A 24,673-nucleotide genomic window follows, 5' to 3' on the forward strand; every position below is an offset into this window, starting at 1 on the left:
TTTTATTTAATTTACTAAGTAAATGAATACAATTATAACAATCGTCCATTCCTAGAAATTTTAAGTAAGCAATGTTGTTATATAAAATTTCACAAAATGGAAATGAGAAAAAAATTCGAATTTTTTTAGTCCCTTTTATCTCAATTTGACTTTTTTTAAAGGTTAACGTCGTTAATGAATTGCGTCATTTGTTATTCGCATTTATTTATTTTATTAAAATGAGATTTGTAAGTACTTTATATATCTCCTTGAAATTCGCTTTGAAATATGATCTCGAGGAAAATAACGAGAAAAACAGTTTAGTGATCTGTCAAGTTCTGTACACGATATTAATATTTAATGTCTTTGGGTTTTAATTAATAATTTATTTCTATATTAAGCGAATGATAAGCATCACAATAATTAATAAACCATCTAATCCACATACAAAAAATGACTAATTTCAAAGTTGTTGTTTTTTTTTATATGGATGGCTTAATGGCGAAAAGACTCATGTAAAGAAATCGGTGCTTTTAAGACTTCTTTAAAAACTGACTTAGGTTAAAAACGTAATTATTACAAATGTGAATTATATAAAAAGAAAATCACATTATTTCATCTATATATTCGTGTTGAATTGTATATACGCTATTACAGTTTACGTAGATTCACGCATCAACTTGCGGTCGTTAAGCTAGTGGCAGGTATAATTACTGTGTGTAATACAACAAGATATGCCACTGGCAATCGAGTGCTGTTTTGAGCACTAATGTACCCAGTTAATTGACATGTACTCTATACATAATATGTATTTCGTTTGTTTGTATTTTTTGGATAAGAAGTTAGACCATTAAACAATAAAAACACCACATTTGAATTTGAGGATAACCCAATGCATATATTAATTAGGTACTGTTGTAGATTCAGTATAATCAACAAATACAAGATTAGCGCTAATTATGCAGCGTACACGTGTCTAGTTGAGTGCTTCTGTCGTGGTTATTTTTGTACTAATGATACTAGTTACTTTTGGTTCAATTTTTTTTTTAAATAATGTTTTTATAGTTTATTATTTATTGATATATAAAACACAATTAAATATACTCGTAAAATATAAAATATCTACTAGTAGGTTTTCTCTATAAAATCTATCTAATACGGATAAAACATTATTTTTTATTTATGTAAAAAAAAAAACCCTATTAGTTTTTGAATAGAACAAAAAGATCTAATACGTTGCTACCAGGAGAACATAAAATTAAAGGATAATGTTATACGGGTTGCATAAAGAAGGGTGTGTCCCTATTTGGTGATATCCAATGGTAACACGGTTTACAAACCGCATTAGTTGTAGGGTAAGTTTTTATTGGACCCTCTCCTTATCTCGTAGTCTCGTAACAAACGATTAGTATTTATTTATACCATTAGGTACATGCTAAAAGTAACTTTTGTAATAATCTTTTGAAACATGATTTTAAACGTTAAATTGACGAGAAATTCTTCATGTAGACGGCATTATATATTTTTTATAAGAAAAACAAGTACATAAAAAATACTAAAGAAAATTTCCACGCATTTCGGAAGTTAGCCTACATACATGAGTAAAACGCTCACCACCATCGTTTAAGGTGGGATTTTGAATTTTAAATATCGCTACTTTACCAGCGTTACTTTTTAAACACAATGACGATATTACGGCGTCAAAACGTTAACGAGTCTAACCCGTAGAGCGCTTTTATGAGCCACAATGACCCGAGTGGCACTTAACGCTCAAGGGCTCGCCTTTACCCCGACCTTTATAATGAGGTTGGATAAATCGCAATTACCCCTCTTGAATATTCTTGCTTTGTCATATTTTTAATTTCAATACTATATAATAGTTTGGTTAATTAAGGCTGACTTATGGGTAACATGATAAGTTAACCCCTGAGTCTGGTCGCTGTTCACACGGTACGATTCGTCATCAAGTTAACTGTTCCCAGTTAATTACTTAAGTTTATTAATAAATCGTAAATTTATGTAATACAAATTATAATTTTTTATAACATTACGAGTACAAAGTTGTACCGTAAAAATCGGTTGTAACGTGCATTTTTCTTTTTCTATTAGATAAGTTATATTTAAATAATAAAATTTAATATAATTTATTTTTAATATCGTTTATCATTGTCTAAATTATCTAAATATCAGAAAAGTTAGGATCAATTTCAGCGCGTATCAAGCAACTCGCGCGTAGCGTGCGAGAAACCGCAGGTAGGTATTTAAATAATCGGGATACACAACAATATTTCTAACAATTGCTATAAACTTCATCACTTCAGCCTATCGCAGTTCACTGCAGGACATAAGCCTCCACAAGTTCGCGCCAAAATTGGCGTGAACTCATGTGTTTTGTCCATAGTCGCCACGCTGGGCGGGTTGGTAACCGCAGGGCAGGCTTTGTCGCACCAAAGACATGTAGGGGAAGAATCAGAACTTAATACACCACGCTGCTCCACTGCGGGTTGGCGGATATATTCCTACTATGAGTAACGATCGCTATCAAGTGTACATTATAACAACCGGGACCGACAGCTTAACGTGCTCTCCGAGACACGATAGGGAGACAGACATACAATGACCAACAACCAGACCAGAAATAAATATTTGTATAAACACAAATATCCACTCCGAGCGGGAATCGAACCCGCGACCGTCGGTACTTAAGCGCCGCCGATACGGTACAAGCACAATTACACCAAAGCGGTCGTCATAAGTGTCGTCGAGTGCATTATTAAAAAAAAAAACTTGTCATTAATATGTTTATTCAGTTAGTAATAAACCGGACTGTTATTTTATTTGTCGTAATTGAATACAACATGAGTTTGTTAAGAGTCTTAATTACCCGACTTAAATATAAGCGTTGAAGGGTCGTGCCCCGGGCGGGATAGGCGTCGGGTGTCAGGCGTCAGGCGACTGACGGTTGGCGGCTGGCGGCAGGTGAATTTCAATGAGATTTTACTTACTTGAGGAGTCTGATAATTAAACATAATTTTTCACATGCTTTATTTACGGAATTCCTGAATTTTTGCACTCTTAAAATGTTTTCATACGAACTGTAATGACGAGCATTCTCTGAGTGTCTCATTTGTAATGAGCCGCAGTGTGACGGTAGGTAACACTCGACGCTGGGAGGCTCGCTATTACCCGGGTTCTATAATGAGTCTACGTATAACGTCAACGTGTTCTTTGCAATAGTATTGTTTTGAATGTTTCGTATAAACATAGTTACGTATATATATATATATATATATATATATATATATATATATATATATACTAGCTGACCCGGCAAACGTTGTTTTGCCATATAAATAATTTCCTATTAAAAAATAAGGGTTGATCGTAGAAGGGTAAAAATTGAGGATTGTATGTATTTTTGTATGTTGTATCATAAAAAAATAGAAATTAAAAATTTTGTCTAAAAAAAAATATTTAGGGGTGGACTACCCCTAACATTTAGGGGGATGAAAAATAGATGTTGGCCGATTCTCATAGATACCGGATAAGCACAAAAAATTTCAACAAAATCGGTCAAGCCGTTTCGGAGGAGTATGGCAACGAAAACTGTGACACGAGAATTTTATATATTAAGATATATATATAATACTTTCAAACATGTTATGTACACTTAACGTTTGTTAACTGCATTGACAAAAAATTAGTTATTTCGGTAAATTTTAGTTTATTAAAGAATTAATTGATAACGCATAATAGGAAAGTATCGCTTTAAAACAAGCGAAATGGACTCCATTAATTGTGTACCTTAAGATAAAACACCGTAAAACGTTGCAATAATCTTCGTTTCATGACTTTGTGTAAGTGACTGTTATTAATTGCGCCTTTAATCTTTATAAACGACCCACATTATTTGGCTTTTGAACCAGCGATCAATCGCCTCCAAGACTTATCGCCTCCACAAATATTTAACGAGACATTCAGACGTCACTGTTAGAATAAATGCGCACCCTTCGTTTTGCCACGTCCGCACCCTAACCGCAGGCAGCCACAGCATCCTTGTTGCGAACTAACCTACATTGCTTTATGTTGGCCTGGTACTTTTATTGCAAATTCATGCCCAATTTTAGTGTTCTCATACAAGGTGTAGAAAGCAATGAACGCAGACAAACTTAACAAGGGACGCATAAAAAACACTTGTTTACTTATTAAATAAATAAAATTCAACTTAACATTTAAAAATCATTTATCTTTTTACTAGCAACAATTATATTTTAGAAAAATATCGTTCAGTTATTATTGAATCTATCTTGTGTAATTTAATATTATTGGCGCAGTTTGTAGTGGCCCTGTTTTCTGTTCCGCGGGTTATGGATTTATTTAGGTATGTATATCTGTGCATTTTCAGCTATAACTTGCTTATCATAGGAACAGACGACAGTATGTGTTTGTTGCAAGATATTATATATTAATTATATTAGATATAAGAAATGTAATTATTAATTAAACAATCAGACTAAATTTAAAATGAAATAAAATTAAAAAAAAGGGTAATTCAACAAAACAGCTATCCTGAAATAAACGAAAATAAGAAATGACAAATATAACTGCTGCGTTAAACTTGTACCTTCTTCCATTCTCTGTTCGCCTAATAGCTATGTGAATATGTAAAACTCCTGCGGGAACTCGATTCCCTTTACAACAAAGTGATTTAAAATTGAGTGGAGGTTACTATTATAGCGGTCTCTTGCTATGTTCTGTTTCCTTGGTAAAAAGTAAAACCATTCCAACCCTTTGACGGTTAAAGCATTTTTTAATGTCATTTCATCAACAAAATTATGTGTAAAATTCATACAATTTCTTAATGCAAGCAAGTTTAGTTTCATATGTAGTAATAATTTCTATAAAATGAGGCATGATGGGGGATGGGTGGGATCTAATCCTGAGCAAGTCAAGGACATTGAATAGAACAAAGAAATTTCTAATCCTTATACCAGGGTTTCATGACTGAGCAAGAATTAAAAACGTTAAGAGACGCATTATTTAACCATGGGATATGAAAAGGGTCGGGTATAATAGACACCCTTAGATCGCCCTTGTTTAGTAATATACACTGAAAACGTAATCTTGTACTCGGAAAACGAACACAAACACTACAAATAAATGTATAAAATTACATTGAAAAAACATATTATAGAGCATTAAAGATATGTATTTCCAAACTAGGGTATTTATATTTCTCTAAGTAGTACATACGTAACGCGAATATAACACTAACGTTGATGAAAAGATTGCCTTAAAATTTGTTCTGCAGGTCAAAAGCTTTCCGTTTATAAAAAGCGCACAATACGATTTGTTGCACGGCGCGCGTCTGGGCGCGATTTTACGACCACTTTATCTCGCCACCCGAAACTAATGTGCGTGTGACAGCGCCTTTTTTCGCTCAAATGGCCGGGTCGACGACGATTTTCGATATTTTTCGAATTTAGCGAATCTTGCTCGTAACTTATTGGATATATTTCAAGGTCTTTGCTTGTAAATGGGAGATGTGTGGAACTATTCAATCTTTTTACTGATTTATGAAATATCAAAGATGAAGCCGAATGAAGCCGATCATAATTCTCATTTCGGATTCCACCAACCCGCTTTAAGAAAGGAGAAGGTTAAATTTTCAGACTATATTTTTTATGTCTATAAGTTTTTGTCATTTAAAAAGTTCAGCTTATTAATATTTTTTGCATACTTCTAAAGCATTGACAATGTTACCATTGTACAGACGTAAATACTCTTTGGCCAGTGCATATCTTTTCTTATTACTTTCGTTGCATAGAAAATAAGGCGATGCCACCATGAGCTTCTGTGTGGACGTGATGTCGTTGCATTTTAATACGATACCGGGATATTTCCCTTGTGGTTGAGCCTCTCCCCATAATTACACCGCGAATGTTAATTCAGAGCTACCGACATCCAAGGCTATCATGCTAGCCTGGTATTTTTACTTAGCGAAAAATGGAGTATGTCGCCTGGTATTTGCGTATAAACTCGTTTTTTATTAAGTGAAGTGAAATATTTCACGTAAAATTGACTTTTGTACATAAATATTAATGACAATCTAAATTCTGGAATGATGAACTCGTAGTGTGTAATGTAATGATGGAGAGACTTACTGAAATGGGCACACCAGGATATTATCCTGCTCAAAATCTGGAGCAGCCCGACTGGGGAGTATATATGTATCTCGACCTGATTAGAAGAGCACAGCTAAATAATACTACTGATTTTAAGCAGTGTTGTATTCCTGTGGTGAATTAAGTGACCAAAGTTCCTGGAACTAGAGTAAGGTTAGAAAGGCTCTTGCAATGCTTCTCGTGTTGCAGGCGTCTATAAGCTTCGGTAATCGCTTATCATCGGGTGAGACGTACGCTTGTTTGCCGACCTAGCTGTGTTAAAAAAAAAACTCGGAAACTTTTGATAAAAGGATATATCTTAATCGGTACCCAGTTATCCACGATAGATCCCATGAATAGTGTAAACACCGAGAAACTAATATCCGTGCGTCAAATTGATTACAAAAAAAAAGTATTTGTTCATAAAATTTCTACCCGTTAGTTAAAACAAGGAAGCTGATCTTATCAACAAGGGTTAACACAGATCGAGTCGGATAAAGTGCCGGCGGCGATAATAACCAGCGGGTGAAGCAATCGAATTAACGGCGTGCGCCTCCGCTACCAGTACGTCTACCATGAGTTTTTGTTACAAGCGCACATGACATAACTATAGTAGTAAACGTAGAAACGCAACAGTACGTCTACCATGAGTTTTTGTTACAAGCGCACATGACATAACTACAGTAGTAAACGTAGAAACGCAACAGGAATAGTTATCTATACCATACCTATTATGAGTATTTCTAAATTTCACTATAGAGTCTATCGAGCACTCGATAAGACTTATAGTTTTAAATCCGTTATATTGGTATTAGTTACTAATATCTTTATCTCTTTCTTCCGTATAGAAAAAAGAAAGAGTAAACATGATGACTTTCGAATGAAGTGAGGTCTAAACGAAGTTTAAAATAATCCGACAAAAATGCAAAGCAGCATATTACAGTGTATTCATGCGAGCTCAAGAACTTCTAAATTTTTTCAATTTATTCCGTCAGTTTAAATGTCTAACTTAAGTTGTTGACAAACACTTGTGAAACAATCATATTGTTTAATTGTTATACAATAATCCTAAAACAACAAAATATAAAAAATGAGAACTAATGCTTCCCAGTTCGAACATGGTGGATTATATGAAAAAGTAAGTGTTTATTTAAGTGTTATGGTTATTTATCTCTTTCTTTATTAACGTAAATCGTGATCATAATTTTATAAATAAATTGTATAATTTGTATTTTATTATTATATTATTTCGTAAATTGAATATAGAAAATAATACTGTTATATCGTAAATTGTGTTTTAGGAACGGGGCTATGTTCTACCAAATATAATGCAATTAAATAGTATATAAACCTAATAATTATAAACTTCTCGCACGATTTTTTCAAGTGAGTGACGCAACTATAATAGTAACGTTAAACAGAGTGACATCTGTCAAATATGTTACTCATGGTAGCGAATTGTATGAAAATATCGGCGCTCTAGAATGACATTTACGAGTGTAGTTAACTTAACTGTCCTGAGAAAACTTATGGTACCAAATATAGTAATGATAGTATCCGGTAGAGGCGCTGCTCAACTTGCCATACAAATTTTCTACTACACTCGCTAACGTGTATCGTCTCTGTAAACTCATGGTAGACGTACAGGTATAATCGCATTTCTATAAGTGACGTCGGTCGCGTGTCCGGATCGTTGTGTTTTCAATATAAATAAATTAGAAATTTGAATAAACCATTGTGTAAGGAGGGGTTTGGTGAAATAGCGAAAATTGTTATAGGTAACAGCCGATTAATATAACAATAAATTGTTTTTTTGAAAATTATACCTACATAAATAGAAATAATCCATATATAAATAAATAAATACAAATATCACACCTAGGCTGAGGCGGGAATAGAACCTACAACCTGCGGAACAGAAATCGGGGCCACTACAAACTGCGTCATCGAGTTATATATTAATAATATTATATTACAAGTATTAAAGATAAAGTGTGCTGTGTGGCTACGGCACTAAAGAATTTAGCCACCCCCTCTCTTCCCGTGGGTGTCGTAAGAGGCGACTAAGGGATAACAAGGTTCCACAACCACCTCGGAACTTAAGAAGCCGACCGATGGCGGGATAACCATCAAACTGCTGGCTTTGAAATACACAGGCCGAAGACGGGCAGCAGCGTCTTCTGTGCGACAAAGCCAGTACTGCGGTCACCAACCCGCCTGCCCAGCGTGGTGACTATGGGCAAAACACATGAGTTCACGTTATTTTTGGCGTAAACTTGTGGAGGCCTATGTCCAGCAGTGGAATGTATAGGCTGTAATGATAAAGATAAAGTAAAAAGTCTGTAAAATAATAACCCAAATTATTTCAATTGATAGTAGTTTACTTATGTTTCGTTAATGTTCCATTGATGGTATAATCAGTGTTTTGTAAAACTTTTTGTAGAATTTGAAGTATCTTTATGGAGGGTAAACTTTTTTAAAGTATTAAAAACATTAATATTTTTTTACCATTTTTAGAGGTTATTTGTCGCAATCGGCTTATTTATTTGTTAAATAATTAATTTTTATTATTTTTAAACGTATTTATTTTAATTTATTGATAAAATTATATAATATATTTTAATGTTGTTTACTAGTTTACACAACTAGTGGGTACCCATTTTCAAGCTTCAAACAAGTTTTACGAATTTTGTTATGATTATTAAATTTGCTATTTGTATTTTAATCTACGCTAGATCAAACGCAGAAAGCAATATTTAGCAGGCGATACCTGCCAGGTACGTAACTCAATGAACTGTTACGATAAAAACCAACACATTCTACCTGCTGATCCTGTTTTGAGGCTCCGCCCATTGTGCAGTGGACCAACTGCAACCGACTAATGCAACCCCAGTTTGGAATGTCTTTTAGCTGTAACTCTCTATTTATTATGGACTCCTGGTATAAACAGTTATTGGTATTATGATGAGAATTTCATTTTATGTCCCTTTATGTATGTCCCTTACCTACAATTATTTTGTTTTTTTTTTTTTTTTTTAATTAAAATATTTTCTTACATTTATTTATGGATTTAACTCTTTGCAAAGATTTTTAACCGAGATTATTGTTTCCATATAATTTCACTTTAAATAAGGTGTGGATTTTCGTTATTTAAGCATATGTCATCATGGTATAAAACTTATGAAATGACCAAAAGAGGTAATGAGCATGATTACTTAATTTAATAATACCTAGTAATTCTATTGTATACTTATACTCTTCTATTTTTAAATTGGCATAGTATACAAAGAGACTTATGGTGACTAAATTAATATTTATTTCTCTTTGGGCCACACCCTTAAGAGCCACCGTTTTTTCGTAGTTTGCTGAATTCCGTTTACACATCATGAGTTAGTTATTCTAGTATATACACAGCAACCACCTCCTAGTTATTGTCAGTTTACCCACGCTTTTTCATAGCGAGTGGAAGAGAAGATAAGCTATTTTATTGTGTGACTCAAGTGCCGATGGTAAATGTAAAAAATAAGACAAGTGGAATTATGTTAATTTTTATATTAAGAAGAAATCGTTCATAACAATATATACGTGTTGGTTTATTTGCAAAATGATGAAGCCGACGCGGCGAAAAATGTGCACTTTATACGTACATTAACGACATCAGCACGCAATGGCACACACGCATTCTTTCTTTGTCGCAGAGCATTAGTGACGGACGCAGTTATAAGTATGAATTTCTATAGAACAATACCACACAATACTATCAAACCTGTTGGGTGTAATGTGACCAATATGCAGAAAAATTAAAACGTCCTTGGGACTTAAAATATTTTAAAAACACTTTCGCCTACAGCTTAACCTCATGCAATATTAAGTTATGAAATTATTGTATTTTGATTAATAGTATGAAATGAAAATAATGAAATTTGTAAATTTCTGATACTGGTTTAGTTGGTTCATTGACGACTTATTTTCAAAGTAATTCTTTTCTTTGCTGACGCCATTGTTGACGAATACAAAGGGCTTGGGTACTAGGCGCGCAGAGGCTATGCAGAGATTGACCGATCGAGCAAATTGAATGTTCGTCGAACACGTCGGCGACAACTCCCTATTGTGTTCCAGCTTTTCAAGACATTGCCAATATTTCACTCGGACAAAAAATATGCCGTTCACAGAACTTTATTTTGACTTATTTATTGCACTATTATTTACTAAAGTTTATTCAGTGCTACATAATTAAATAAGAGAAAAAACCTATTTGAAAATCTTAAGATAATTTGGTTATCCCGATTCCTTACTTTAAGAAGCAACAGAATCTCCTGAAACGGTGACTCTGAACACCAGGAAACCAGGACTCTCTCAACAAGTAAACAAAAAGCTACTAAATCCACTTAGCCAAGTCTAGAATCGTTCGTAATTCTGATCCATCTCTGATTGCATGCGAGACGAAAAAAAATAAACTTCCTCTATTCTGTCTGGTAATGTTTTTATAGGGTAAAAAGATATTGCTTTTAGATATCGTGTCTATGTCAAAAGTGGGTTTTATACAGCCAGGCCAATTTCACCATACAGTGAAATTGAAAAAAAAAATACTGAACATATTAAAAAAATTCTATATTTTACAGTGAAAAATGACAAATAATGAACTTCGATTAATTTAAACGATTTTGTTGCAATTCTCGCTCGCTTTGAAACAGAATCAAAAATAGTGGAATGTTCAGTTTCGACATTTTATTGTAATTTTTTAACCGACTTCCAAAAAAGGAGGAGGTTCTCAATTCGACTGTATTTTTTTTTTTTTTTTTTTTTTTTTTTTTTTTTTTTTTTTTTTTATGTATGTTACATCAGAACTTTTGACCAGGTAGACCGATTTCGACAAATTTTGTTTTAATCGAAAGGTGGTGTGTGCCGATTGGTCCCATTTAAATTTATTTGAGATCTAACAACTACTTTTCGAATTATATCTAATAATGCGTTTTTACTTGACGCTTTTTTCGTCGACCTACGTTGTATTATACCACATAACTTTCTACTGGATGTACCGATTTTGATAATTCTTTTTTTGTTGGAAAGGGGATATCCCTAGTTTGGTACCATGATAAGGAAACCAGGATCTGATGATGGGATCCCAGAGAAATCGAGAGAAACTCTTGAAAATCCGCAATAACTTTTTACTGGGTGTATCGATTTTGATAATTTTTACTTTAATCGAAAGCTGATGTTTATCATGTGGTCACATATAAATTTTATCGAGATCTGATAACTACTTTTTGATTAATCTTTGATAACGCGTATTTACTTGACATTATTTTCGTCACCTTACGTTGTATTATACCTCATAACTTTTTACTGGGTGCACCGATTTTGACGTTTCTTATATAAATTAAAAGCTACTATTCGTCACGTGGTCCCATTCAAATTTAATTGAGATTTGATTCGTAATTTGTGAGTTATATCTAATATTGCGTATTTACTTGACGGTTTTTTCGTCACCCTACGTTGTATTATACGTTATATCTTTTTACTGGGTGCACTGATTTTGATCTTTTTTGTATAAATCAAAAGCTAATACTTGTCATGTCGTCCGTTTTAAATATGATTGAGATATAATGAGCAATTTTTGAGTAATCTTTGATGACACGTATTTACATGACGATGTTAAGACGACTGTGGTCATGTTCAATACTTTGCCACAACGCCATCTATCAAAATGTTATGAAATTACTTCGTTCACTATCGATCAAATTACAATATTCCACTAGAGTAGAGAGTAGCAGTTTATTCGTTATAAATATATTTGAGCTTTTAATTTTTGAGTTATTGCTAATACTGGGTATTTACTTGGCTATTTTACGTCGACCAAAGTTATATTAACCTCATTACTATTTTACTGGGTGGACCGATATCGATGATTCTTTTTTTAATCGATAGGTGGTGCTTGTCATGTGGTCCCATTTAAATATAATTGAGATTTGACTCGAACTTTTTGAGCTATATCTGATATGGCGTATTTACTTGACTGTTTTTGGAGTTTTCTCCTTAAGAATCGATTTTCATTTAAGGCCCCGGAATGAAAAAATTGAACAGTAAAATCTACTGAACGAATGACCTTGTTAGAGATGGCGTTCAGACGTTTTCTAATAACGCAATTAGGTTCCGATAGATGGCGTTATTGCATTCATTTATTTACAATTTGATATAGTAATAATATATTTCTTAGACTAGTAAGCCTTTTTGTGCCTATTTAGACAGTTGATCTGAAGGGGTAAACTCCAGTCGTGCATCGGAGCTGTGTGAAAACATGAACATTACATATTTTTAATAAAAAAGACATAAACCGTAATTCAATATAAATCCGCTTCAACTAAAAAACCCGCCGTAATAAGCGATGTCAGCGCTTCGCGCGAATCGACGACGGGCCTTTTATGAAATTTTTGCCTACAATCGCTAACAAAATGTTAGAAATAACAGTAGGACATTATATAATTCTACAATTTTATAATGTCGCGTTATATGGAATACGAACAAAGTATTACTATTTTTTCGTCGATCTACGTTGTATTACTCTTCGATGTAATTGAAGTCGGTTTTTTTTTCGTTTGCGAGCAAACACAATTATTTACCCAATAAATTATTAACGATATTTTTATAATTTTATTTTGATAAAGTTTTAAGAAATGATTAACAGACAATATGTTGTTATTTATTTTTCAAAACTGTATAGTAATACTTAGTTAAAGTAATAATATTTCTTATAAAATGAATGCAATACCTATTTAGTCGTCAAATATAAAAAAGTATAATATATTAACAAGCTAAAAATAAGATAAGCATATATATATATTTTATAAAATAAGCCATTCTCGGAATCCTGATAAAATGCAAGGACGATAGAGAAAATTTCCTAAACCGTATTATAATTAATAAATTCAAAAAAAATGTTATCAAAGTGGTTTCAAACTGGAATATTTTCAATGGGTTGGTTTGGTGTATTGTTTTTCCCAGTATTTCTGTTGGAGCAGCCGAAGTCTACTTGTACGAATTGGTTTTTATTTCCACTGTTTGGAATGGGCAAAGCCTGGTTCACTTTTGTTTACTTTCACAGTCATGCATTTTTACAATTTTTTGTTTTAGTTTAGTTAAATATTTGTCAAGAATGGAATAGATATTGCGATTGTTTGAATGTCTATTTTGAAAACTTTTACAATAAATATATCGAATATAGACACATTTTTCACATTTATCATTTCACTATGCGTATGGAATCTTCGTTACATTTTTATCGTTTGCAAATCTTTATGTTTTGATTCATCAGCGTTTGTATTATATATTTAATAAAAAGGCGACTGTATGTTGCGAATCAAAAATAAATTACCATCGTATCACGTATCGAAGCGATACGTGCGCAAATGTAAGATTAAATTTAAAAGGTATACTATAGACGTTTCACTAGCGTTCATATTTACTGCTGCACCTGTGTACAGACATTATACTGTAGATCTTTATAAATGGAGATGGTTTGATGCATAATATTGCATGCATAAATTCACTATGATAAAGCCAATATGATCCGCTAGCAGACTGGCAAGGCTAGTTTTTCATACGATAAACCCCGCGACTTTGTCCGCGTGGAATTTAACACAAAGCTATTGTTCAGCTCGCAGAGTTAAAATAAATAAATTTCTAAAATGAAAGTAGCCTTAGTTACTCCTTATTAAAACAGCTATCTGCTAGTGAAAGCGGTCCAGCCGTTTCAGAGACTAGACGGAACGAACAGATAGAACAGATAGAAATTGAAAAAAATGTTATTTTGGTATATGTACCGTGTGTATATACATCCAGGTGCATTTGGTAAAAAGTGGTTATTTTAATATTACAAACAGACACTCCGACTATTTATTTGTATGTATAGATTTTATACGTTTAAAATTCATTTTCGTAGCGAGAAAAATTGTCTTTTTGTAAAACTGTTAGTTTTAGAAGAAATTCTGAGACGTTTTAATTTCACTGTTAGCTCACGATAGTTAAGTTTCAAATTGATATTAATTGTTTGTTTTTTTTTTGTTTTCGTTACAGCTGGTCGGCGGCGAGTTCGACATGGAATTGAACTTCGTGATCCAGGACGCGCAGAACATACAGCACATGCTCGAGCTACTGGACCACTGCCCGCCGAGCTTGCAGGTAACTTTGGAATTTACATACCTCCTAGGTGGTATATAATAATAATTATTATTTATTTAACTCAGATTTATATCCATACAAGTGTTGGTAACAATTTTATAACTTGAAAACTAATGTTATATATAGTACGACACACTGTAACCTTTGTGATTTTCATTTAATATAATGTTACGTACAAATAAACTTATTTCATTTTTCTTCAATACAGTTCTCGATAAACTGTTAATCAGTCAGCTTAGCCTATTGCAGTCCACTGCTGGACATAAGCCTCCCCAAGTTCGCACCAGACATCCCGGTTTTCCGCAATCCTCATCCAGCCTACACCTGCAATCTTACGTAGATCGTCGGTCCAACTTTAACTCATATTATTTTCGTGCTCACACAAGCTTAATATTTAAAATAAGTAAAAAAATATCCCATATTACAAAATACTGCGTTGTACGTTATGTTTTTACACGTTTGTTAACAAATAATACACATTTTGTTTAATAAAAAAAACGCCCTGCTAGACCGTGCTTCCGGTGCAACCCTCTTTATGGCGGTCCCCTATCCAACGGTTATTCATACGGCTAGTTCCAACCCCATTGTATTTTTACTTGACTCTTCTATTTTTATGAACGCCTAGTACTTTTACACTATAGGGGTAGAAATCCCATTATTTTTTAGTAATTCTCACCACTTTAGTAATTGAAAAAAAAATACCTTTTTAAATATTAGACTTGATAGGAAATGAAATGAGCACAAATATGTTAAATCTATATTTATTTCATTTTAGGCTTCAAAGCAAGCTTAAAAGAATAAAACTTTATAAATACTTTTTGCTATTTATAAATACAATGACATACATAAAAGCAATATGTTGTTACTTGCTTGTCACTTAAAATTACGAATAATGAAGTTTCATAGTTTGCATTTTTTCCATACTTTTTGTTCCCCTTATCGCTCCGCCCCTTCCTTTATCCTTTTTTTTACATTTCAATGTGTGAACAAGAGAGAACGATGAATGCATCTTTTTTAACTGCAGGCGCAACGTCAACTCTTGGTTTCTTTTTAAGTTTACTGAGAATATTTAACTGCCTCGAGACCTATGACGCCCTAGTATCAAAGTGGAGCAAGTTAACCTCTTTATCTTTTTTCGCAAAAGCTATTTTGGCACAAAAAAATTATAAATAACTAAATTCTTCAAGTTATCCTGCAGAGGAGAAATAATAGAAGAAATAAAAGATATTATCAGTTTTTTAATTATATGTTCCTAGTATTATTAACTTACTAGCTGTAGGGTTTATTTACTTTGTGGTTTACGTTTGTTCAACACACCTTTTGTTCTTTTTTTTTTTTGTTTAAAATAGTCGACGCTCAAACTGTAACTTCCTTTAAGTGGATTTTATTATTTACGAGTAATTGTACTAACATCTAAGCTGAAAAGTTCTATAGAAACATTTTGTAAAAAAAAAATAATTAAAAGAGTGCGTTTGTTCGTGGTTTTTATTGAATAAATCAATTAATTAAGATAACAAATCGTGTAAGTACTTAACACATTCGTTTATCCTCTTTTATAACAGTGCTCAACAATAAACTTAAAATATAGGAAAAATTTCCTGGTTCCTTTGGGAACGTAAATGACAGCGCTATATATTAATTAAATGATGTCAATGTGAAGTTTCACCTAGAACGATCCCCAGGAGGATTAAGTTCTTGTCTCGGGGCTTGAAACTCTCACAACACAAAATGGAAGGAAGGATAAGAGTTACAAACGAAGCTTGTCGATGGTTTGTCCCTGTGATATGGGCATCCATATTTCGTCCAATATCAATTTGACAAACTGCATCGAGATTTACATAAAAACAGCTTCTAAAAACGTAGCATTCCGAACTAAATAAAGTTGGTGCTTTACGCCAATACAATTCGGCTGGATTTCGTATTTGCATGAAGTAACTCACTCGCAATCAAACCAACTCACGAAGCAAGATTGAGGGCAGGGTCTGGTTTGGCGTATGAAAATAAAAACAATAAGAGACGCTAAAATTTTAATCAAATGCTCTTTTTAAATAAAATTATATTTAAATGTCTTGTCTTATCATCGTTTGAAGTATGATACAAAAAATACAAAAAAAAATATTTGACCAGAAAGTAAATACTTTTTGGTCAAATTTTTGTTAAGGACCATTTATTACAGGCTACCTGCGAGTATGATCGTAAATTTCGTTTGTCATTCATAATATTAATTGCTGAGAACATTCCCAGTCTCATCGATGTAAACTTATTAGTTCAGATTTTATAGTTTATTTTAAATTACCTAAGGTATCTTGTTGTTGGTTATCGGATTTTGTAAACTCGTCTCTCTTAAAAAGCGTAAATAAGCGTGTATAAAGGCTTAAAATATAACTGCGCCTCCAAACATTGAAATAATAATTAATAAACTAAAAAGTTAATTTTAAGAAACCCTTTTTAAGATAAATTGAGACATTATATTGGCAATCATAGCCAAAATTGCCTTTTTCAAAGTACTTCAGCGTTTTGAACAATTCTTACTGTTACTTGCAAAATGTCAAGTATAAGCAATGTAAGGATTTTCTTTAATATGGGAAGTAGAGTGATAGACGATGGTGACGTGACAAGAATGTGCCGAGTCACCTTATCGCGCGCCGTGATGGATGTGGGACGAAAAAATTGCTTGTGTTTCATAGCGGGACTAATATTGTTGCTATTATTGTATTGTGAAATGTTTCTCAAATTGTTATTGGCACATACCACGCGCACGTGTGCTTATGGAATATTATTTTATTATTATTATATTATTATTTATACTTTATTATACACCACAACTACATCTTAAACAATAAAGACATTTTAAAAAAATTCATCATTTTTTGTAAATATTATGTAATATTTCGAAAGATGTTAATATATAGAAATAAGTTACAGTTCGTTGTTATAAGTACGAGTACCTACACTTGAATGAAACTCTAACAAGTACGAATAAGTATATGTTATTATAATATTTATAGCTTTATAATTATTATTAATCACTCTTGCACTACTGTGGCCCGCGGTAACATCAATTCTCAACACCATGGGTAGACGGGTAGAGACCTCTTAAGAGATAAGTTCGCCCTTGCCAACTTTTTATGTAAATATTATTTTATACTTTTCTTTTTTAAGTGCAATAAAGAATATATGTACCTACTTAGTATGTATAGTAGTAGTATAGTATATACCTAATCGTATGATAAAAGGCAATACACACTTCAGCCTATCGCAGTCCACTGCTGGACATAGGCCTCCCCAAGTTCGCGCCACACATCCCGGTCTTCCGCAATCCTCATCCAGACTACACCGGCAATCTTACGTAGATCGTCGGTCCATAAGGTAGTCCAAAAGGCAATCTACATTTTAATTTATTGTGATTTTAAGTTAGCAAAACTCTTTGAACGTTCTTTTTGTTAAGGATCATTAACGCTATAGTTTAGAAAACTGAAAGTCAATATTAGGATAACAAGGGCGAGACGTGTTGAGTCACCTCTGGAGGGCGAGTTTAATAGCCCTTAAGGGCCCGTCGCCGAGATCAACGTTATCGATTGTCTCGTTAAGGATATACCTTGACGTTTCGCTAATAGAGGCCCTCCCTTGATGATTGACATCAATAAAATTAATTGGCGCATCTCAATTAATTAATTTCCATTTTTTTTTTATAAATTTTATTTTTACCTAATGACTTACGCAGTTTTACCTGAGTCTTATTTTATGGCCTACCCAGATAAACAGCTCTTTAAAAGCTACAATCTTGAGATCAGCGAATTGAACTCAGTTTTTTTTAACATAATATAAGAAACTAGCTGTGACTGCAACTTCGTCTGCGTGAAATTTAACAAAATAGTAATTGTTCAGTTCGCAAAGTTAAAAAAAAAAAACTAAAATAAAAGTAGCTTAACTTACTCCTTATTACATCAGCTATCTGCTAGTAAATGTCCCGTCCACATCGGTCCAGCAGCTTCAGAGATTAGCCGGAATAAACAGATAGACGGACAGACAAAAGTTATAAAAAGTTTTATTTTGGCATATGTACCATGTATAATACATGCGATTATTTTAATATTACAAACAGACACTCCAATTTTATTTGTATAGATATTTGGGGATGCGTGATGGACAGGGTGTGAAGTCCCTCAGCCCCCATTGAAAAGTGGGAATCCTCCGACCAGATGGGTGTTGTGTCTGGTGGGCTAACGTCCCGACGGTTGTTGTCGGCTTCTTGTTAAATCTTCGGATAACTTTAATATCGCCATGCCGGATACGTCAGTTCTTATTTCCGTAGTTCGTATGTCGCGCGATAGATGTCGTCACAGATATATAGATATATATTTAGGTATTGAGAAGTATGTTTTTGAAATTTTTAAATATGAGTGAATTTATTTAAACCCAGTTTGGATTTTTAATAAAACGTATTTTGATACATTTTACAAAACATTATTATCACTGGGCGTTGACCGTATGAGAAACCTTTCACAGTCGAGAGCGCTACAAAGACCTTATTTTGATATGTTCCCACATTCGCTGCTTCAAGGGAGGCGAATACTGTATGCGGCTGTTTGGTTGAAAAGTTTGGAATTAATCTACATACCTCTACTTCAAGGAATCTATTTCTTTTAAAGTCAGATATATTTTCTTGTATGTTTAACGGCAAGTTTCGTTTCGCAATTGTTTTAATGTGACAGAATAATGACAACTCATCTGTCTATCTACCAATTGATAAACAATACTAGACGATCGATATAAATATTATTTTCATTTTTGTAATTGAAAGACATAAAATTAAAATATTTGATCTGCATTTTCTCGCATTAATAATTTAATGACACTCTCATTTACGTAAATTAACTGAAATAAAGCTTCATAAATCTTCCTTTGTTAAGCCTATTTGTACAATTTAGAATTTAATTCATCACATCCCGTCGCTGTGGCTTCAGGAAATAACCTCGCACGAGATAGTTCGGCGACATGTGGATATCTTACGATGTATTTGTCGCCGCAAATGTCGACGCAAGAACTTGTTAATGTCAGATCGGATTTGAATCCGCACACTCTGTTTTCAATTAAATAACTTGAGTTTTGATTACAAGAAATTAGTTTATGACAACGAAATTCTGTGTGTATGTGTGTCCTTGTCACCTGCGGTCACCAACCCTCCTGCCCAGCGTGGTGACTATGGGCAACACACATGAGTTCACGCGAACTTGTGGAGGTCTATGTCCAGCAGTGGACTGCAATAGGCTGGAATGATGATGATGATGATGTGTGTCCTTGTTGTTGTTAGTAACGAAATTTTTTTTTTGCTAGGAACGTTAATCTTTAAACAAAACTTTTAGTACCTACTCGATAATATAACCACATAGTTCCTATCTTAATATATATAAATCTCGTGTCACAATGTTTGTCCTCAATGGACTCCTAAACCACTTAACCGATTATAATAAAATTCGCACACCATGTGCAGTTCGATCCAACTTGAATATTTTATTTTGATATATTAATTATTATATTTAAGAAAAAAATAAAGAAGGCGGTACAAAGTTCGCCAGGTCAGCTAGTTTATGAATATATATTTTATATCTGAAATCAGTTTAATCGAACGTAAATAAATTCTTATTATTGAATAATTAAACATTAGAAATAATTTAATTTGAATAAATTTGATTCATAAATTGATACTTAAAATTATATAAACTCTCAAACGAACTCATACATTAATTAATACACAATTAATATTATATAACCACTCAATATTAATTACTGAGCAGGCGGTTTATGAGGATGAAAATTTGAAATAGTTTGAAAAGATGTGGGACTCCAAACCTTCGTTGGGTCTGCATCCTCATAATGAGTGGTCAAAAACTTTGATTTTGACAAGAACTTTATTTGTTATCCAACGGCCATAATAGCTACAAGCAACGAACCCTATAATTGTATATGTCGGACAGTTTATTTGACTCTCAAATGTAAGTAGACCCTTTAGAACCCTTTGAACCCTACTCATGTATATTATATATTTCTGGCCACCATAAAATACAGAGAGTATTTTCTTCTTATTATCTACTTATTAACTTTACTTGCGCATACCAGGGTAACATAGTAACGTAGAGACAAAATCCAAGACGAGGACAAGCCGAATTTCTGCCGTAATGAGCATGAAAAGCCGTCTTTGTTAAAATCCAGCGTATAAAGTTTACGATGCTAAGTAAAAAGTTAAGCGACACGGTTCTCTATATTATGTAACAGTATATTACATGTTAGCACGACGTCGGCACATTGTTTACCTGAGTAGGTTCCTAAGTTCTCGCTGAAGAATATTACTGAAAAGTTTTTAGTGCCCATAAAATATATTTAACTAGCGACCCGCCCTGGATTCGCACGGGTGCAATGCTGATACTAAGTATAAAATAAATATTTGCAATGTAAGCGCAAAAACTGTGTTTATATACTACACCACATAAGAAACCTCTAAAACTATCGGTGTTCCTCTACTATATTATGCATGAGTTATACATATAAACCTTCCTCTGGAATCACTCTATTTACTAAAGACAACCGCATCAAAATCATGAAACTGAAACTAGCAGCTAGCAGCCAAAATTAAATGACACTGAAACTAGAAGCCACGCTTTATATCTCTTAAAAAAGCAACAGATTAAGTTGTAACTGTACAGAAATTAGTGACGTTATATCATCTCGCTATGAAAAAGATCTAAAGGGTAAATTCCACCCCTTCTCTATTTTTTATATTTAAAAACCCAAACAGGGAGGTTAATTCGATATAAAAGCAAAAAATCTATGTCTTTAAGCATGAAATAAGGTTAAAATTTAAATCAAAGGTCGTTTAGAATATTAAAAAAAATTAGAAAAAAAGGTAAAAAAATAAATAATCCACTTTGATTATTTTTTTAATATTGCAATTTCCCTAAGGAGGCAATTATATTGTATTTGTGAAAGTAATCATATCTCTGCTCGTGGACACTACATTTTGTTGTAACTTCGTAGAAACCTTTCTATTACTGTCTAGAAACGATGATAACAATTTCAAAAGGGATACTCAATCCCTTCTATTTTTTTTTTTTTCTCTAAGACAACGCCCATGTACCATTTCTTCAAATGTCTATATCTCTGCTCGTGGACACTACATTTTGTTGTAACTTCGCAGAAACCTTTCCGTTACTGTCTAAAAACGATGATAAAAATTTCAAAAGGGATACTCAACCCCTTCTATTTTTTTTTATTTTTTTTTTTCTCTAAGACAACGCCTATGTACCATTTCTTCAAATGTCTATATCTCTGCTCGTTGACATTACATTTTGTTGTAACTTCGCAGGAACCTTTCTATTACTGTCTAAAAACGATGATAAAAATTTCAAAAGGGATACTCAATCCCTTCTATTTTTTTTTTTTTTTTTTTCTCTAAGACAGTGCCTATATACTACTTTTTCAAATGTCTATATCTCTGCTCGTGGACACTACATTTTGTTGTAACTTCGTAGAAACCTTTATATTACTATCTAGAAACGATGATAAAAATTTCAAAAGGGATACTCAATCCCTTCTATTTTTTTTTATTTTTTTTTTCTCTAAGACAATGCCTATATACTACTTCTTCAAATGTCTATATCTCTGCTCGTGGACACTACATTTTGTTGTAACTTCGTAGAAACCTTTATATTACTATCTAGAAACGATGATAAAAATTTCAAAAGGGATACTCAATCCCTTCTATTTTTTTTATTTTTTTTTTTTCTCTAAGACAATGCCTATATACTACTTCTTCAAATGTCTATATCTCTGCTCGTGGACACTACATTTTGTTGTAGCCTCGTAGAAACCTTTATATTACTATCAAGAAACGATGATAAAAATTTCAAAAGGGATACTCAATCCCTTCTATTTTTTTTTTTTTTTTTTTTTTTTCTCTAAGACAATGCCTATATACTACTTCTTCAAATGTCTATATCTCTGCTCGTGGACACTACATTTTGTTGTAACTTCGTAGAAACCTTTCTATTACTGTTTAGAAACGATGATAAAAATTTCAAAAGGGATACTCAATCCCTTCTATTTTTTTTTATTTTTTTTTTTCTCTAAGACAATGCCTATGTACCATTTCTTCAAATGTCTATATCTCTGCTCGTGGACACTACATTTTGTTGTAACTTCGCAGAAACCTTTCTGTTACTGTCTAGAAACGATGATAAAAATTTCAAAAGGGATACTCAATCCCTTCTATTTTTTTTTTCTCTAGTTACAACGCTTACGTCTTTACGTCTTTACGTCTCAGAGAAAAAAAAATAAAAAAAAATAGAAGGGATTGAGTATCCCTTTTGAAATTTTTATCATCGTTTCTAGACAGTAACAGAAAGGTTTCTGCGAAGTTACAACAAAATGTAGTGTCCACGAGCAGAGATATAGACATTTGAAGAAGTAGCTTAAAGGCATTGTCTTAGAGAAAAAAAATAAATAGAAGGGGTTGAGTATCCCTTTTGAAATTTTTATCATCGTTTCTAGACAGTAATAGAAAGGTTTCTACGAAGTTACAACAAAATGTAGTGTCCACGAGCAGAGATATAGACATTTGAAGAAATGGTACATAGGCATTGTCTTAGAGAAAAAAAAGTTAAAAAAAATAGAAGGGGTTGAGTATCCCTTTTGAAATTTTTATCGTCGTTTCTTGATAGTAATATAAAGGTTTCTACGAGGTTACAACAAAATGTAGTGTCCACGAGCAAAGATATAGACATTTGAAGGAGTAGTATATAGGCATTGTCTTAGAGAAAAAAAAATAAAAAAAAAAATAGAAGGGATTGAGTATCCCTTTTAAAATTTTTATCATCGTTTCTAGCCAGTAACAGAAAAGTTTCTGCGAAGTTACAACAAAATGTAGTGTCCACGAGCAGAGATACAGACATTTGAAGAAGTAGTATATAGGCATTGTCTTAGAGAAAAAAAAATTAAAAAAAATAGAAGGGATTGAGTATCCCTTTTGAAATTTTTATCATCGTTTCTAGACAGTAACAGAAAGGTTTCTGCGAAGTTACAACAAAATGTAGTGTCCACGAGCAGAGATATAGACATTTGAAGAAGTAGTATATAGGCATTGTCTTAGAGAAAAAAAAAAATAGAAGGGATTGAGTATCCCTTTTGAAATTTTTATCATCGTTTCTAGACAGTAATAGAAAGGTTTCTACGAAGTTACAACAAAATGTAGTGTCCACGAGCAGAGATATAGACATTTGAAGAAATGGTACATAGGCATTGTCTTAGAGAAAAAAAAAAATAGAAGGGGTTGAGTATCCCTTTTGAAATTTTTATCATCGTTTCTAGACAGTAACAGAAAGGTTTCTGCGAAGTTACAACAAAATGTAGTGTCCACGAGCAGAGATATAGACATTTGAAGAAATGGTACATAGGCATTGTCTTAGAGAAAAAAAAAAATAAAAAAAAATAGAAGGGATTGAGTATCCCTTTTGAAATTTTTATCATCGTTTCTAAACAGTAATAGAAAGGTTTCTACGAAGTTACAACAAAATGTAGTGTCCACGAGCAGAGATATAGACATTTGAAGAAGTAGTATATAGGCATTGTCTTAGAGAAAAAAAAAAAAAAAAAAAAAATAGAAGGGATTGAGTATCCCTTTTGAAATTTTTATCATCGTTTCTTGATAGTAATATAAAGGTTTCTACGAGGTTACAACAAAATGTAGTGTCCACGAGCAGAGATATAGACATTTGAAGAAGTAGTATATAGGCATTGTCTTAGAGAAAAAAAAAAATAAAAAAAAATAGAAGGGATTGAGTATCCCTTTTGAAATTTTTATCATCGTTTCTAGATAGTAATATAAAGGTTTCTACGAAGTTACAACAAAATGTAGTCTCCACGAGCAGAGATATAGACATTTGAAGAAATGGTACATAGGCGTTGTCTTAGAGAAAAAAATAAAATAAAAAATAAATAGAAGGGGTTGAGTATCCGCTTTGAAAATTGTCTTATCTTTTCTTGATAGTAAAGAAAAGGTTTCTGCAAAGTTACAACAAAATGCAATGTCTATGAGCCGAGATATGATAAATTTAATAAATTTTATTTAATCGTCTGCTTAGAAAAAATCCCAAAATAAAAAAAATTAAAGTAAATTTTTTTTTAATAATCTTTATTGTTATTATAAATTACCTTTGTTTTCAAATTTTGACCCTATTTTATGCTTAGTAACATTAATTTTTTAGCTTTTATATCGAATTAACCTCCTTTTTTAGTTTTTAAATTAAAAAAAAAATAGAAGGGGTGGTATTTACCCTTTGGATTTTTTTCCATAGTTA

General features: G+C 32.7%; 1 protein-coding gene across 1 annotated transcript in view; it reads left to right on the forward strand.

Moving 5' to 3' along the window:
• The first annotated feature begins 7,233 nt into the window (after positions 1 to 7,233).
• Positions 7,234 to 24,673, forward strand: part of LOC123663033 (neurobeachin-like) — a 102,754-nt gene continuing 85,314 nt past the window's right edge. Inside the window, exons 1-2 of the mRNA XM_045597775.1 lie at positions 7,234 to 7,281; positions 14,217 to 14,321. Of these exons, the coding sequence (XP_045453731.1) occupies positions 7,234 to 7,281; positions 14,217 to 14,321 (153 nt within the window). The remainder of the gene's footprint in view (positions 7,282 to 14,216; positions 14,322 to 24,673) is intronic.

Source organism: Melitaea cinxia, chromosome 19 (assembly GCF_905220565.1).
Source record: "Melitaea cinxia chromosome 19, ilMelCinx1.1, whole genome shotgun sequence".
Lineage (NCBI taxonomy): Eukaryota > Metazoa > Arthropoda > Insecta > Lepidoptera > Nymphalidae > Melitaea > Melitaea cinxia.